At 30.2% G+C, this 18,299-nt stretch overlaps 2 protein-coding genes and 1 long non-coding RNA gene across 4 annotated transcripts; 1 reads left to right on the top strand and 2 right to left on the bottom strand.

Moving 5' to 3' along the window:
• The first annotated feature begins 447 nt into the window (after window positions 1-447).
• Window positions 448-5,208, top strand: LOC137830761 (uncharacterized). Its single transcript, XR_011084256.2, has 2 exons — window positions 448-663; window positions 4,686-5,208. It is a non-coding gene; the product is annotated as an uncharacterized LOC137830761 (long non-coding RNA).
• LOC137830758 (cytochrome P450 704C1) lies at window positions 4,733-7,472 on the bottom strand. 2 transcript variants are annotated; one of them, XM_068638272.2, is made up of 6 exons: window positions 7,000-7,472; window positions 6,382-6,597; window positions 5,981-6,271; window positions 5,553-5,873; window positions 5,253-5,456; window positions 4,733-5,126 (listed from the first exon to the last, which is right to left on the bottom strand). In XM_068638272.2, exons 1-6 carry the CDS (start codon window positions 7,402-7,404, stop codon window positions 4,941-4,943), a joined length of 1,623 nt encoding a protein of 540 aa, XP_068494373.1. In that variant the 5' UTR covers window positions 7,405-7,472; the 3' UTR covers window positions 4,733-4,940. The 2 variants fall into 2 exon arrangements, with proteins under 2 accessions (XP_068494373.1, XP_068494374.1); XM_068638273.2 differs by having other exon boundaries at window positions 6,062-6,271; window positions 7,000-7,453.
• A 1,040-nt stretch (window positions 7,473-8,512) lies between these two features.
• PRH75 (DEAD box RNA helicase (PRH75)) lies at window positions 8,513-13,196 on the bottom strand. Its single transcript, XM_068638270.1, has 14 exons — window positions 12,489-13,196; window positions 11,877-12,011; window positions 11,651-11,791; window positions 11,385-11,496; window positions 11,108-11,178; window positions 10,867-11,021; window positions 10,664-10,775; window positions 10,439-10,540; window positions 10,291-10,351; window positions 10,027-10,195; window positions 9,860-9,956; window positions 9,652-9,746; window positions 9,104-9,237; window positions 8,513-8,985 (listed from the first exon to the last, which is right to left on the bottom strand). The coding sequence occupies exons 1-14, from the start codon at window positions 13,017-13,019 to the stop codon at window positions 8,759-8,761; spliced, it is 2,142 nt and encodes a 713-aa protein (XP_068494371.1). The 5' UTR covers window positions 13,020-13,196; the 3' UTR covers window positions 8,513-8,758.
• Between the last annotated feature and the right edge of the window lie 5,103 nt (window positions 13,197-18,299).

Below are 18,299 nucleotides of genomic sequence, written 5' to 3'. Positions count from 1 at the left end.
GCTCTACACCGAAAAAAAGTATGGTTTGTGCTTCGCTTGTTCTACGGTTTAGTTCGTACTTCTCGCTGCTTCTTTCTCCCTTTCGTTCGAAACTCTTCGCACCGCACTCAAACGCTAAACCCCTACATTCTTACAAAAATACTCTCAATGTCACATCACTTCCATCAAAATTACAAAAGCTCTCCAGTGCCATATCCCTCCCAATGTTACAAAAGGGGTTAATAAAACATTTTCGCTAATGTAATTTATCACTACCGTACAAAAGACATTTAAAGGACACAATAACACTTTAAAATTCACACAGTAAAATACTTAAAATTGCTTTCTTCAAAATTCCATTTCCATCAAGGCGTCTCTCTGGCCTGAATTTCTCAGAATCTTCACCACCACAACATTTTCATCCGTCGCACGCCATATACTTTGAACGACACGAAGTCACTTTGTTTCACACTAAATCCATTCGTCCACGTGTCATCTGAAAAACAATACTTCATTTTTGCTATGTTTTCTTCACTTACTCTAGATGTGTTCATCAATGATTGATCCAGCTACTACATCTATTGCCTCTCTAATTTCTTGCGCAATTGAAGCTTGCAAAGTTCGTAAAGAAACCAGGAAAGAGTAACAGAGCTTGTATCTTTCCCTGCAAGAAACGTCTCTAAGGTATTCTGTATCAGTTTCTTTCAACTCTATAAACCATGATAAAATGTCTCCTTTCATCACCTGTAAAATTTTCGCGTTGCCAACAAGTTAGTATTAATTCTATGAAATCAAGAATAGTAAGCAAAAAATTTAGTAGTTGCGCTCACATGATAATTTTCTTTGTAGCTTTTGGATCTACTCAATCTTGCTTCTGATTAGTTCTTGCTTCTGATTAGAGAACCATTGGAGAACTCTGTTTTTTTGGAAATGAGACTTTACTCTCTCTACGACTCATCATTAACTATGTTTTACTTCTAGTAAGAATATTTGTTGCCACTGAACGGTTTTGATTAAATTTCTTTTACGTCACTCTAGCTTATAATAAAATATCATCTCCTCTTATTCAAATAAAGAAGATATAGATCTTTCTTCAATCATAAAGAACCTCAAAACACACACACATTAGAGTCTCTTTGTTGTCTGTAGCCTTCTACTCATCAAGCTCCTTCACCTTGGAAGAAAAAGTTTGTTCCTATTTTACCCAAGAACTTCTCCAAATCCTTGATGCACCCAACACCTTAGCAAACATTACCGAAAACAATTTTCTTCCAATGATAAATTAATGTCATACTCTTCTTCACCACCATCACCATCTCAGCCGAGTCTAAGCTATCCTCCGTGTTGTAATTTTTTTCAAGAAAATAAAGTGGAAAGATGAAGATTTGATTTATTTAAAAACCATAAACGTTACAATTTATATTTCAGAATCCATTTTAAAGGCCCCATAACAAAAGAGCTAGAGATACAATTTGTTAGGATTTTTCAAAAGAATAAAGGACAAAGATGAAGATCTATTTTATTTAAAAACCAGAAACATTACAATTTATAAAACTTAAAGAATAATTTCTCAATAACAACATGGTCCTAGGAATAGGCCATGAACACAAATAAGGAAAACAAAGCACCTAAAGTTTCTTAACTGACTCCTTAAAACTAGGAAATCAACAACAAATAAAAATGACAAGATCACGACATGTTTTAGTCTCTTGACCACATAGTTTGGCATCTCTGTGTCATGCTCACTTGGAAAGGTTCCCCCTACACCCTAAACTTGGTTTTCCATCTATTTTGATGTATCGTAATAAACCCACAGCTAACAAACTCATATATTCATCATCTTCATCATCCGCCTGATTCAAGGGACATTCCTTACTCTTTATAAAAAAAGCGATGAACTTCCTCCCTTGGAGAGAACTTTGTGGTGAGCTACGAGGTGGTGGTGATTGATGAGTTTGGAGAGTGAGGTTAGGAGTGGGACTTGATGCTATGATTGGCATAAGCATATGCTCTAATTGATTAGTCTGGACAGGATTAGCGTCTTCGACTATAATGGGCTCAACTAGAGAGTTCTTCTTTCTCTTAGTCAGCCTCTCTCCATTTCCAATGTTGGTGCTCAAATGGTAGTTATAGAAAAGTTCTGTCATTTGAGAGTTGATTTATTCAACACAGAATAGTATGAATTTATCTATAACCCAAAACCTTAAAGGAAATGAAAAATATGTTTGTGGTTCTTTTTTCTTTGTGTTTTTCTTCTTGCATAGTTTTTACCAAGTTTGAAACTCTAATTACACTTTAATCCTAACAAATTCTCTCTCAAAAGCATTTTTCATCAAATCCACATTGATATCCAATAGCATTTATTAGGTTTTTTGTTTTTTTTAGAAGAGACGTTAGGAAGGTTTGAGAAAAGTAAATCATGAGACAAATTCATGTAAGAGACCATGATACCACATTCAATCCAAAATCTTAAAATAATAAGATTGTGATTATATATATATATATTATTCTTTTTATATATTTTTTACTTGATTTGGGACTTCAACTCACAAGAAGAACTAGTTATCCACTTATTCAAATAAATCACATCTACTCATCATCTTGCAAACTTGGAAAACTTATGATATACATGTCTCTAAAATATTTTGGATAAGTGTAGAACGTTCCTATTATTTATTGGAATAGAATCTAATACTCAACATCTTCATAAGTTGAGCCACATGCAAGAATCGCATTCAAGAAAACAAAATATATTTTTGATTCTTGAGCATTATACATGGAGGTCAAATAGTGTGTTTCTATTAAAACATGTGGAACAAAAAAGTATGTACTAGTTTAAATTTTAATAGTTTTGTCTTTGTATTACTGGACCAAGTGGAAATCGAATCCTCACGGTATCTCAGCTAAATTCTGTAGTTAACAACTAAGAGGAATTATTCGACTTCTCGAACTAACCAAAGAAAGTACACTGAAGCGATTAGCGACTAAAGAACTCAATTATGTCTTTAAAGCATGATTAGGAATATATGGACCTACTTAGGTCTCTGCCTTAACTTCTTCCGTAGGTGAAGTCTCATAACCAAGACTATAAAGAGGTAAACATCCTTATAATTTGTAAGGTAATGAACTTGTGACTTTTACATATACCTTAATTCAGACTCATCTGACTTAAACATTTTAAAGTACTTGTTTCAGATATTCTTGTGCGCTCTCAATCCAATCCAAAACGAAAGATCGAAATTGAAAGTTAATTAACTAATAAACACAAAAAGATAAAAGAAAGTGTCATATATAAGATATATTCAATCTTGTAATAACAATCCTATTGAAAATTTCCAACAATTTAATTTATGTATGACCAACTACATATATCCATCATTTGATGAAGTTATAAAATTTTGCGTGTAGAATGAAAATGAAATCAAAGGACTGGAATATACGTAGAATTGTATCACGTAAAAATCAAATCGAAGCATCAAAACTTTGATGTAAGAACAAAAGAGGTGTTAAGTATAAGATCAGATTTAATTTGACAAACAGTAAGAACTCATTCGGAAACGTTTTTCATACAGAGAGACCAAAATATAGAAAAAAAAATAGTGTAAGAACTAAAATGAAAAATAATGTTGGTGATGACATAATTCACCAAATTTGCAGTTGACCTCTTAGTCAACCTTTCTCTGACTGTTGTGTGAGTGGGGTTTTTTTTCTCCATCACAAGACTAAGGGCAGGCGCCACTACAAAGTGGGTCCCAAGTTGCCAAGAAGTATCTATCTAATTTCCACAAACTGGAAAATATAACAAACTATTAACTATAATGTAGTAATATTCAAACTATTTTAGTGATGTTGATTTAAGAATAAAATTATTAGAAAATATAGATACTCTAAGATATGCATATATTTGAATTAAGTTGTTTAATCAATAAAAACCTATGTATGTCTATACACTAATACGAGGAAATAATGTACGAATATACTAACAATTTAAAGATTTTTTTAGCTTGTCAAGTGATAAAAATAACTATATATATATTAACTTTTTTTAATTTCCTATACTAATATAAAAATAAAAGTCATATTGCATGAGTTCTGATTGATTGTTAATTTATGCATGGAGATTAAGATTTATTAATAGTCTATAAAAAAACAGTATATGTATTAACAACGTACTTTTTTTTTATCTTTTCTCTACCAAAAACAAATAAAGAATTTTGTTGCACAACTAACCAATAAAAAATTTATCATCTAGCATAAACTAGTTAACTTTTAAACTAACCTAAAAATCATACTTAACATAAAAATCTACCGATTAAAAATAATATTTATTTACACTAATATTTTGCAACACGAGTATATCACGAATAGTTTACATTGTATAAAAAAATGTCTAATTACATTTTTGTTCTCTTGAGTATTGTAACGATGATTGTTCTTATGTATCAATTTTATCAATTGAATCCTTAAATCATCATAAATATGCAATTTTAGTTCAATTGTATGAAATAGGTATTAAAGTCTTTTTAGTCTTTTAAATATCTCACCAGTTACATCATTGTTAGAAGTAATGATAAAACATCACAAGAATTTGCATGATCAATTATAACATTATGCCCTCACTCCCTCAGTGTTGCTGATATATATGAGAGCTATATCCATTAATTATATAAGTTTTGCAGCTTAATTATTTTTAATGGCTTATGCAGGTCATGGGGTGAACACAGATGCAGTTGTTGCATCTAAAGATAGAGAATATTGTGAATTCCTACGTACATAAGTTTATCACTTGTAAATTGTTGTAAAAACCACACCAAACAACCTACGTACATAATAAGTTCTTATCAACTTAAAAATAAGTTGATGTTACGTTATACCTTTGAAAGGAACAGAGAAGCATGCATATAAGCTTATATTTATGTTCTGTTTTATTTTGTACTTGAGGGTGGATTCCTGCAAGACCCTTATTTCTCTCTCCGAGAAGCATAAACGTGCAAGCCACCTTCAATTTGCAGAGTAAGCATCATTCTGTATTTCACTGATTTGTTTTCGTCAGCCAGTTTGAAGATGTGAGTACCTAAGAGGAGTGCAGAATATATTTTCATCTGTCTGTATGCAAACTCCTTCCCCAGGCAAATTCTTGGACCCGCCTGTGTCACAATATCACAGTAAGTCTCAAGTTCTATTGAGTTCTAGAGGACAAATGCTATGAAATGAGAAATTTTCTGGTTATTTATTTCATTGCATAAACAAAAGTAAAAGGTTTAATCTCCTACGTGAAAAGCTGTGAACTTAAAAGGGCTTTCTTTCTTCAAAATTCCATTCTCATCAAGCCATCTCTCTGGCCTGAATTTCTCAGCATCTTCACCCCACAAGAACTTCATCCTTCCCATCACATATGGTTGGAATGACACAAGATCACCTTTCCTCACGCTAAATCCATCTGGAAACGTGTCATCTGAAAAACAAAACTTACCTTGCTAGAAATGCATCATAAAATTGGTTAGTCAAATAAAAAACTCATCACTCACAATGATTCGTGTATTAATGTTAACGAAGTAATGTAGCTTAATTACCACTGGAACTGCTGGATGGAGCCTGAGTGTTTCATTCAATGAGGCATATAGGTACTGCATCTTTTCCAGATTCTCTTCAGTTATTCTAGCTGCAAGTTCATCAATGGTTGATCCAGCTGCTACATTAGTTGTCTCTCTAATTTCTTTTGCAATCTTTTCCTGCACGTCAGAGTTCTTGCAAACCTCATAAAGAAACCAGGAAAGAGTAATTGCTGTTGTATCTTTCCCTGCAAGGATAAAACTCAAGGAAATGTCTCTAAGGTACTTTGGATCAGTTTCTTTCAATTCTATAAACTTTGACAACAGGTCTCCTTTCATCACCTGTTAAATATTCAGGTTGCCAACAAATTAGTACTAATCCTATACAAAAAACACAACTAAGAATAGTTAGTAATTCATAATTTTAGTATTTTAGTTTTTGTGCTCACGGGTAAGTTATCTTGTAGGTTTTGGGCTTGCTCAATCTTGTTTCTGATTACTTTATAAACAAATTCATCCATCACTCTTACACTTTTCCTAAGAACTGCTTCTGATCCAATGTTGAAGAATCGCATAATTCTCCAGAGAAAGTTAAAATACCGGTACATGACAGCAACACTTGCTTCATCAAAAGCATTGGAAAACTCCGTGCCTTCATTATAGGTTCCACGCATGGTGTTCAGATCAACACCAAAGATAACCTTGCATACAGAATCTAGAGTAGCTTCCATGAACAATTCCTGCCAATAAGCAAGAAGCGGATGAGACCGTGATTTGTGATTGTGAAGTAACAGAAAGGTTTTGTACCTTTGCTTTGTGTACACTACAGTTGCACTACATAACATCTTACCTGCATCTCAATAGTATTATTTGAGATTGCAGCTTCAGACACTATCTCTGCAAGTTTTAGTGCATTAGATTTGAACGCCGAATTGCTGTAGTCTCTCAACAGTTTTGTTGAGAACTGATAGCTTGTTGCCTTTCTCTGATGTCGCCACTGCTCCCCATCCACCGTGAATATACTATCTCCAAGAAAATCTGACAAGACACTATGGTGATACCAACCCTGCCACAGATGAAGACTTTTTGAGGCTAAATCACACGCAAGGCTATATGGAAAAGTCTGTATATTTTTATTTATCTATACCTACAGTTCTTGATCATTTGGTTATCAAGTTTTGAATATTATGATCATAATCCACCTTGAGAATGGTTTTGTACACGCTTCCTAAGGATTTTATCCTCCCCTATGAGGATAAATGATATTTACCCATAATGAATGAATACAAATATATCTTCAACCGAAATGTGATATTTAATAATAAGAATGAGACTCTGAGAGCAATAAGAATCAAACTCCTAATAATTTACTCATAATGAATCTTTAGACATTTTTGCATCAAAAACATCACAGAATTTGCGCTTAATAAGATACCAAATTGAAGGAATATGCATAGATGATGGTTACCTTGCCGTAGTTTGAGAAATTTGTGGAGAGGATATACTCAATATTAACAGGGTTTGCTGTGTAGACCTCACTTCTGATGAAGCTCAGCAACCTGTAAGTTTTGCTCTGGTTTGTACAGTCGATCATGTAATCGAGAAGTCTGGTAAAGTTGAAAAGTTGGTGTATGACTGTGCCAGCAACAGGATGGTACTTCCTTTTCTTGTCAAAAAATCCAACACCATGGATTTTGATAATAGTAGCAACTAGGATAACAGCTATTACTGTTGCAAAGAGTGGTTTCAGTGCAAAGAGAAAATCTGTGAGCTTCATCTCTTTCGATCTCTCTTTCTCTTCCTGAAAATGTGTACAAGAACTTCGATCCAAGCTGGGGCCATATACGTGCAGTGGATGCAAGCAAATTTCCATGAAATCATATTGAAGTTTGACTATGTGTCAAATCAGTCATCTTCATGATTCGAAAGTTCATGATTACAAAATTGTATTGAAGTATAAAGACTCCATTATAATTCTGTTTTTCTGATAACTTTCTATGTGATTTTGAAATTGATTTTAGAAAATACTTAATTTTTAATTCTGTATGTCTTCATTTTTTTTATTAATCTTTGATTGAATCATTGATCTCACAAATTTATTTAGAATATTATTTAAACACAATTTAATTAATTAGAAACAAATAAATATATGTAAAATAAAGAATTGCCGAAAATTTGAGATTTTTCAAAGTATGAAAACTAAGATTACTTAAAAAATAGCAAAAACAATTACCGATCAAGAATTTAAAAAAGCAAAATCAAAATTTAGTCAAATGTAAATTAGAATAATAGTATATTATCAAAGCTATATATTATACTCTCTTTTTTATCAACAATCATATATTTATCATATCTCTATTCTTTGTTTAATAGCAATGTGTTATGAACAATCAATACTTTTAGAAAAAATTAAAGATCTTCTCTATTTATATATTTTTTTTATTTTTATTAAATGTACAATTTAAAAGTACTTAAACTGACATTTTACTCGAACAAAAGAAAGATTTTACAATAAACTATATTGTCACATTCCATGAAAAAACAAATCGATAATATCCAAAATTAAATTAGATATTTAATTTTTAGTTCATCAATATTTCCAAGAGAAAAAGAAGATGTGGAACCCAACTTTTTTTTACTTTTTCTTTACGCTTCCTTTTTCCAACGTTTTCAGACTTTTTAATATTATTTTGTTATCTTCCACACAACCACAAATAATTGACAAGTCAGATGGATCATATTTTTGGAGAAAAACAAATAATTGACTTGACCATGAAAAACAAACAATTGACTTAAAATGTTTAAAAATACAAGTATTCGGTTTTAATGGTCAGTTTTGTAAGAATTAAAATCATGTCAAGTCTCATTAATCATTTTCTTTCACAATATTATGGAAAAAAATTTAATTTTATGATACGTTTTATGTTTATGTAATCAGGGTATTAACAGAAGACGGACGTAATGTTTTGTTTGCAGGTTCATATTGTAAAAAGTATAGCATATATAAATATACTAATACATGAAACTTTCTCCTTTCTCCTGTGAAAGTCAAATAGCATACTAAAAATCTAAGCTTAAGCTTCCCCATCAAAAAGAATAAAAAATACTAAAAAATAACAAAACAGTAAAACATAGAGCATGCTTAATGGGTGGACACATTGATTCCATCTTCATTTCCTCGTGGCAGCTATGCAGCAATGCTACCAGACGGAGCAGAGTGAGAAAACTCACCATCTCTTTCCACCCCAGTTGCCACGACCACCTCTTCCACCACCATTGGAAAACCTATCATTTGAAAATCTACCGTTTCTGCCTCCTCCACCTCTTCCAAACCTGTTCCCACCACCTCGACCACCTCCGTCACCAAATCTGCCACCTCTTGATTGTTCTCTCTGTTGCAAACGGGGCAAGGCTTTCAGAACCTCTAGACTTACATTAGCTGCATTTTCCTGACCTGAAGGACAAATGTGATTCAATGAAAAACATGACCAAGATAAAAAGCTATATACAGAAATGTATTCCCGTACTCTAGTGCTGAAAGGGCTCAAATCCTAAGTCAAGTGAAACTTTACCACTAAGATATGTATCTAACTCTTCAACTGGTACATCAAAGACAGCACCATTTCCATCAGCAGTGAGTGAAAGACCTTTCACAGCCTCCACCTTCTCTTCAGGCAAGAATCTCCTCAAGATTCCATAGGCAAAACTGATATCAAACAATGAAATAGCAAGTTAAACAAATTGAAAATGTGCACATAAGTCCATCAGTGATTGCATGCATAATCAGAATACAAATTATAATGTGTTAACAGATATGCTTCTTAGCTTTACGGTTTAGCTTAAATAATAGTTAGTTTTTTTTCTTCCTTTAGTTTTTTTCAGTTAGTTTGTTAGCTGTGTCAGTTGGTGAAGACATACTTTACGATTGATATAAAGCTTCCTGTAACTGATCCCAGTGAATATACAAAGTTCATTTTTACTCATTCATTTTTTCTCAAACTCGTTTTCACAAGATAAAAAAAAATATCAATTTCAATGTTTGATTGATTTCTTAAGATTCTATATAGTTATTTATGTAAACATCATATGCGTAAATCAGGGATTATAGTAAGGTTCTCACGAAGGGGTGAAGATTGGTTTCCCAATTTCAAGAAGCAATGTAACATGGTTCTCCATGGAAGTGAGAAGTGATCTTTGCTTTATTTCGGTATAACCCTGTATATTATATGAGAAAACATCTTTCAGATCAGAAAAATAATGAATGATTAAGGGTTCATATAATCAAAAAGAAAAATAAACAGAGAAAATATGAAAGAATATTGACTCACAACAGCCTTAGCAAGAGCCTTTGCAAGCAATTCAACAACTGTTAAACCAGAACTCTTCAAAAGCTCTTCAGCAGTAGCTTTGAATGCAGGAATCACACTGCATTTATGATATATGTTAACAGCAAACAACAGCACCAAACACAGAAAGTTAGCAATAACAAGCATACCTATCAGAAACTTGGGTAATCATTTCAGCAGCTTCCCCACCAACAGCTTTGGCAATATCATCAGGCCGAGGAGCAGATATGTGCTCAAATTTTACACCGGACTCTCTTTCTATTTTAGATATATTAGATCTTTTTGGATCATAGAGTGTAACAGCAACCCCACTATTACCTGAATAAAACGCAAACCACAATATAACCTTAAAATTGACAACTCCAATATCACAATCTGATCGTACACCAAAAAGAAAAATCCTGTAGACATACCTGCTCTTCCTGTACGTCCAGATCGATGGATATAGGACTCAACCTCCCGTGGGAACTCACACTACATCAATATATAAATATCAACATTCCAGGTTGTGACAGAAATAAGAATGATCTGATACATTGCTCGTTTATACATCAAAAGTACCTGGATAATTAACTGAACATCATTTATATCAAGACCTCGAGCTGCCACATTTGTGGCAACTAATGTCATGAATTTTCCAGACCTAAAGCCAGACAGAGTAACCTGCAGGGGACAGGAAACTATTTAATATAGAATATAAGAAAAATAAGAGAAGAACACGCAGAAAAAAGAAAAGTTTCAAGTAACAGATTAAAATAAAATAACTAAATTCAGGTAATAGCTCACCTCACGTTGTGATTGTTGTATGTCACCATGGAGAGCTCGGGCTCCAGGTAACAACCCAGCAAGCTGAGAGGCAGACTCCTTTGTCTCGGTAAATATAATTGTCCGGCCTCCACTGAACCAGAATCATTAGTCAACAATAAACAGTCAAAATCAGTATAATCTAAAAGCAATCCTTAAGTTAAAAATTTGAAAATAAAAATCACCTGCTATAACAGCGAATAATGTCTGGGATAAGTTGGGACCTGGCAGAAGCAGAACAAGGGAGAGCAATATGTCTCACATTGGTACTAGCCTTCATTTTTGTATTTCCAAGAAGGTCAGCAGTTTTCTTATCTGGCTTCAGAAATTGTGCAGCAATCTGACATGAATATACATCAGATAACATTAGAGACCCTAAATATAAACATCTCAAAAGCAAAAATAAAGAGTCACTTGGAATCATACTTGTTTAATAGAGTATGGCAAAGTAGCACTAAAAAGAAGAGTCTGAACTTTATTAACATTTTCAACCTTTCCTGAAAAAAATATCAAAATAGACAATTGTGATACAGAAAAATCATATCATCCAACATGTTGGATAAACATTAATGTAAGGTAACTCCAATTACAAAGGATTGTGTACTAGAAGATGTGAAGAAACAATTTGAAATGATCTAAGGTTGAGGGTAAGAACTGTTGTTCAAATTATGAGAATCAAAAGAGACTTTGAGAAAATAGATACCTAGAATCAATTCAACATCTTCAATAAAACCCATCCTGAGCATTTCATCTGCTTCATCAAGGACACGAAATTTTAGTTGGCTCAGGTCTATATTTCCCCTCTCGATATGATCCTGCACCAATACAAGCCAGAAGGAAATCACAAAACATTGTAAACATTCGTCTTCAACACCAAAAGTAAAACTTTCAGGGTTCTTCAAATATTTACATTCATCAAAGGAAAAAACTTAGTAGCAATACATAATCAACTCGTATCACTGCAATTACCTTTACACGACCTGGTGTGCCAATTACAATATCAACACCTCTCCTAAGCTTAATTTCTTGAGTGTTATACGGAGCTCCACCATACAAACAACAAGCACTCAATCCCATCGCCCCACCATAAACTTCAAAATCAGAATGCACCTAAAGCACAAAACTCCTTATTAAGAAGAATAATAAATACACAATACAATCACAAATACCAATACTAACGAACACATAATCATACCTGACAAGCCAATTCTCTAGTTGGTAGAAGCACAAGAACGCTTGGAGTCCTCCCGTAGCCAGTCTTTCTAGTAGACTTAGCTGGACCATTTGTTAAAGACTCCAATATGGGAAGCACAAATGCCAGAGTTTTACCCTACAGTTTCCCCAAAGGAGACAATTGAGGTCAAATAAAATCCTTTACACCAATCAAAAACACGCACTTTCAAATACAACTGATTACAGAATTATGCAATCTTTCATTTGATCCCAGTTAACAGAAAAAAGTTCCCTTACACTCATTACACTAAAAAAATTGTTTTCCTAATCCCTACAAATACCAATTTTAATTCTTTAGTTCTTTCAGTGCGGACTAAGGATTAAAATGGAACAATTTTAAGCATAAAAATACAGGATCAAATGAATATCTAAATACTTTTCTTAAAAAACCTATACGTATATTACCATGTGGACCTAAAACCAGTTAGGCCAATCAACGCATAGTGCTTCTTTTCTCTTAAAGATTAAAAAATTGATCAAGCATTATCAAATACAATGCCATATTCTTAACACCCCAATAATTAAAGAATTTAAAGAACGATAAAAAAGGGTTTGTGTAAGAGTAGATACAGACCTGACCGGTGCGAGCCCGACCAACCAAATCTGAACCGTCAAGAACTAAATCGAAAGTCATGGCCTGAATGGGAAACAAAGATTCGATCCCCTTCTCCTTCAATTTTAGCCTCAAAGGTTCGGATATCCTGAATTTGGAGACCGCATTAGGATCCTCCTTTTTCTCTTCTTTCTCCTCGGCTTCCATTACCAAAGGTTGCTCCTCAGATTTTGCCTTTTTCTTCTTTTTCTTCTTCTTGTGGTCGTCTTCCCTAGAAGATTCGGGTTCGACCAGTTCGGAACTAGTGTCTTCGTCGGCATCGTTCGTCGCCGCCATGGCCTCTACATCTGAAGCCTTACGCTTCTTGGTCTTCTTCTGGAGCTTCCCCGAAACCCCATCTTGGTCGGAATCGGGGGCGTTGGGATTGGAAAGGAGTTTGGAAGGACTATTCTCCTCCGCAATGATTGGGGATTGGTTCTTGGCTTTCTTAGCACTAAGCTTCTTGTTTTCTTGGAGGGTGGTGTCACTGACAGAGAGAGGGACTGAAGGCATGGTGATGGCGGCGTAAGGAGAAAGAGGAAAAGAGAGAGAGATTTTCTCCTACTTGAAAGGAGTATGGCTCTGAGTTGCAGAAGCAGGAGAAGAAATAGGAGAAAGCGGCGACGAGGTTTTCGGGTTTATGGTTTTAGGGATGGAAACATTCTTATACACTTCGCAACCTCAAAACCTAGTTCTCTTTTTCTTTTTTAATCTAAATATATTTCTTTTCTTCTATAAAATGTATAAATGTAAAAGATAAAAAAAATAAATCAATTCAAAAGTTATTCTACAAATCTAAATAAATTGATAAATAATTATTCAATTGATGATAAATGTATAAATATAAATACATATCTTTAAATAATTTAAATTAATTTCAAAATATTTCCACACCATAAAACCTATTTTGATCACGATTTATAAATATTTTATAATACCTAATTGAATGAAAAGTTAATCATTACTATATTTAAAGAAAATAATCATTATTCATTTCCTTTTTAAAATAAATATATTATAAAAATTGTATCTTAAAATAATAATTTAAATAATACAATATTATTTAATTATATTATTCTTTCAAAATTACATCACAATAAACAAAATACCTTCAATTATTCATGATAAAAAAAATAACTCTAAATCATTTACTAAATGATTACATTTGGATAAAGATTAGCTAATGAGTTTTTTTATAATATATCTATATATATTTATATAATCTATATAAAGGAATCTCTATTATTACTGTATTTTTTATATAATTTTTTATTTTATTTTATATTAATATTTTATTTTTTCATTTTATAATTACTTAAATTTAAAACTAAAAAAAAATATTAAATTTGGAAAAATGGTTTACTGTTTGTAACTACTATTTTAGTGAATACAATTAATTATCAATTATCTAAGTACCGGTATATTATGAAAAATATAGTCACATAATAGTTAAATTTACAAATGTTATGTAATTTATAAATTTTATGCAATATGATAAATTTATAAATAATAAATTTATTTTTAAGTTTACAAATATCATACAATTTACAAATAATAAGACATAAAAATTATAATTTTTAAGAGAGACGAAAATATTAAAAAAAAATTACTTTTTCATATTTAATAAATTGTTTATTAAACTGTTTGATTTCTCATTTGTTATACATTTAAAATTGATAATTATTTTTTATGAAATCACAATAAATTATTTTAGAAAACATTTTTCAATTAATTATAAAAATAATTAATTATTTAGTAAATATTTTTAAAAAATAAAATAACTGAAACATAAAAAAAATTCAAAATTAAATATTTATATAAATATAAAGTAATAAAAGAAAAGAAAAATTGAGAGCATTTAAATAGATTTAAATAAAAAATTCCCTTTATATAGGTATATATTACGTGTATAAACCACGAAAAAACAATAATAAAACCCCAACCTACAAAAATATGAAGAAAATATAGAATAAGTGCATCATATATATTTAAACCTTAAGATTATTTTTGCTATAAAAATGTTGTGAAGAAAAAGAGAGAAGTGCATCATATATATTATTCACATGCACATCCTAATAAAAAGAATATATCATTAATCTAAAATAAAATAAAGATCAACGTGAAGGATAATCTCTTAAAATAAGTAGATTCTTTTATTTATTATTATTATTATATATATATGAGCATATAATCAGTAAATTGTTTTTCATGGTCGATAAAAATAAAAAAGTTCATCATATGTAAAAAATTACAAATATGTTTATGAACATGCAATACAGTATCATTTATCTTAAATGTATTATAAAATATAAATATTGATAAGAAAATAATAGAAAATGCATATAGAATAACTTCTAAATTTATTACATAAAACACTTAAATAGGCTAATTCAAATTTGTTATACTACGTAATAAAGATTTTGCAATATGTTAATTCAAAATTATTATATGATTTCGAAAGAATCAAACTTCTGCTTTTATTTAAAACTTTCCTTATTATTTGCATTTTAACAATGAGAAAGTAATATATTTTAATGATTAAAAACATAAAATAATTTGTTAAAATCAAATATGAATATAAATTATAGATATTTTATCAATAAAAGTAATAATGTAATATATGATTATAATATTCATGATTAAATATTAATATTAAGTAATATTGTATTAAATAGTATTATAGTTGATTAAATAGTAAAATAAATTATAAAAATATTAAAAATAACATTATTTATACATATTAAATACGAACAATTTAGAAGTTCACTAACAAATTATAAAATTAACTTATAAAATAAACTTAGAAGTTCTCACCTGGATATAATGAATATTATATCAAGATAAGTATAGAAAAACTATATTAGTATTCTAAAGTTAATAAATACTGAAAAGAATTTTAATGAGACAACTTAGAGAATGATATATAGGAGATAATTGTTATATAACAAATGTGTAACTTAATAACACATATTACACATACACGCATATTTCACTGTTCTAGTATAGTTTTGTATGATATACTCATATATTAACAATTTATTATATTTAAATATTCAAATGATATATAAAACTATAAACAAATAATTAAATATGTCTTTTTACACATGTCAATGGATTAGTGTAGTAATTAAGAACTTTATATTTACCCATTGTAAGAATTATTTATTTTGCGAATAGATAATTTACAATAACGTTTATCCCATAACTTTTAATTTATAAGCTTTCAATTGACTTTTTTCCAGACACACTGGGATTTGTTTGGATGTGAACTTTTTTAAATATTGAGAAATTTGAAAATCTATAAATTTAAATTATTTTTATTTAAATTTCCTGATTTTTTTTTTTTTTGGATAAATCAAGGTAAACTTCTGCGTTTCGAGTTTGAATATTTATCATGAATTTCAACGTGATTAAGTATTTTGATATTAATATTCATAGTGATAAAGTTTTTCATCCTCATGAGAGTTTTATTCACTAGCTGAGTTAAAGTTAACACTGATGGGGTTGTTATGGGTATCCTGGTCTTGCTACTTGTAAATGTATTTTCTATGAGAGTATGAAGGAGTTTATTGGTGTTTTCTATGTATTTCTTGAAGTTCAGACTTCTATGGTTGTTGAGTTTTATGAAATTATATATGCTATGGGGGAAGTTCAAAAGATGGGGATTACTAATGTTTGGCTTAAAATGTGATTCTATATTTGTTTGTGTTTCATTTACTGCCAGTACTAATGTTCCGTAGATGATCGTAATCGGTGAAATACTTGTTTTAATTACTGTGGAAAAATTATGTTTAAGGTTACTCATATTTTTTTGTGAAGAAAATGTGTGTGATGATAAGTTGGTTAATTTAAATTTTATTTATAGGGAATCATTTAAGTGGTATAATAGGTATTATGTATCATTTTTGTTAACATGAGTTTTGGTTTAATCCCCATATTTTTGTTTTTTTTTTTTTTGTTATTCTTTTTAATAATAAATTTTTTATGTGATGACAGATAATTGTTGTTATTTTAGATGTCAACCTAACTGAGATGTCAAATTGCATAGTAATATCTAACATGAAAGTTTTTATTTTACTTTTTTTTATTATTTAAAGTGAAAATAAATATTTTTTTTAAAGTGAAATTTTGATATTAAATATGATACAAAAGACTACTAATAATAATATTTTTTTTTATTCAGCAAATGAAACTTTCAACAAGTATCAACTAAATAGTGGTTTTGGTTTGGCAGTCATGGACATGTATATATGTGAAGTTTAAATAAGTGTAAAATCTTCCAAAAGTTGGAACTTTTTAAAAGTAAATATTCAACAAAATATGATGACATGATCCCCGTGAGCAAGACACGTGCTCATTTACGGGAATTTAATTTTCAGTAATAAAAATAAATTAATATTATATAAAAATATCATAAGATTAAATATATTATTTTTTATAAATAAAATAAACTTATATATATAATAATGAAGACAAGATGATGGTATGATAGACGAGACGTGGATATTAGATAGTATGAAATATTGGAGGTTATGTTTAATAACTTGAATTACTTGACTCATCTTGTTTTTTTTGTCGTTTACTTCTAATTTTTTTATTATAGTTATGTGAATGTGTTGTTTGATATTTAATTTTGAATTTTATAGTATCTTCATACTTATGCTATCTTTACACTAGACGATAAAGATAGAATACTCGGTTTTGTAATTTTGTAACTTCGATTTTGTTTCCAATAATTTTAGTATCTAATTTATTAGTATTGATTAGAGGAAACAAGTCATACGAAGTGAAAAAAATTATATTCTAAATAATGTGAAGAGATTTTTAATTTATTAAAACTGACTATGATTAAATAAGATTTATAAATATTTGCAATAGATTAAGAAAGATAATTGTAATATTTATTTGGAAAAAATTGTTTAGAAAAAGATTAATTTAAAGGATAAACAAAAAAACAGGAATAAACAAAGTGTTTCATAAACTACACGTATTTTATTCTTTCTATTTTTATTATTTTAAAAATATACGTGTTCAGAAGATTTCGTTTAACTATTATGGTAAAAGAAAACATTTTATTCGTTGAGTACATTCACCAGATCGTCTAGCATGTGTAGAAACTCAATTGATATGCTATATATTGTAGTACATTCATTGTGAATTAATTGAAAAAACTATCACAACATATATCACAAAACATTGTTTAAATTATTCAAGATAGATGAAAGCATCATCGCTTGTTTTAAAATATACAATAATGAACTAATTATACAATGTGATAAATGGTCTAATTGATTATAGTGTGTGATGGAGATGTAAGAAATTATGTAAATTAATTTTTATAAAGTGACTCACATGACTTTGAGTTTGGGCTTTTGGCCCAAATATGATTTAATAATAATAATAGAATAAAGGGCTCATTGGTTAACGTGAGACATATATATATGATATACCTAATGAAAACCTATATCTGATGGAGATTGAGAACTAAATGATATAGGGTTTTGTCTCTGCAAATCTCACTGTTAGCCATCACGAAAGTGTGTGACAAGAACGAAATTGCTAAGTGATAGATTGAGAGAAAGGAGATAAAGTAACTGCTCAATTAGGATCATTCATGGATCAAGGTAAGTGCCTATTCCTTCTTGATTGTATGATTGTGTGAGAATCATAATATGATAAAATTTGTATGAGAACATAATTGTATGTGTTCAATTTACGTTCATTCTTGTTTAAATTTACATGTGGTATCAGAGCCTCGTTGCTCATTTGTTTGATTCTCCATTAATGCTTTTC

Source organism: Phaseolus vulgaris, chromosome 7 (genome assembly GCF_051622355.1).
Source record: "Phaseolus vulgaris cultivar YP4 chromosome 7, ASM5162235v1, whole genome shotgun sequence".
Lineage (NCBI taxonomy): Eukaryota > Viridiplantae > Streptophyta > Magnoliopsida > Fabales > Fabaceae > Phaseolus > Phaseolus vulgaris.
Note: the sequence above shows the minus strand (reverse complement) of the source record. Positions and strands in the feature narration are given on the sequence as shown.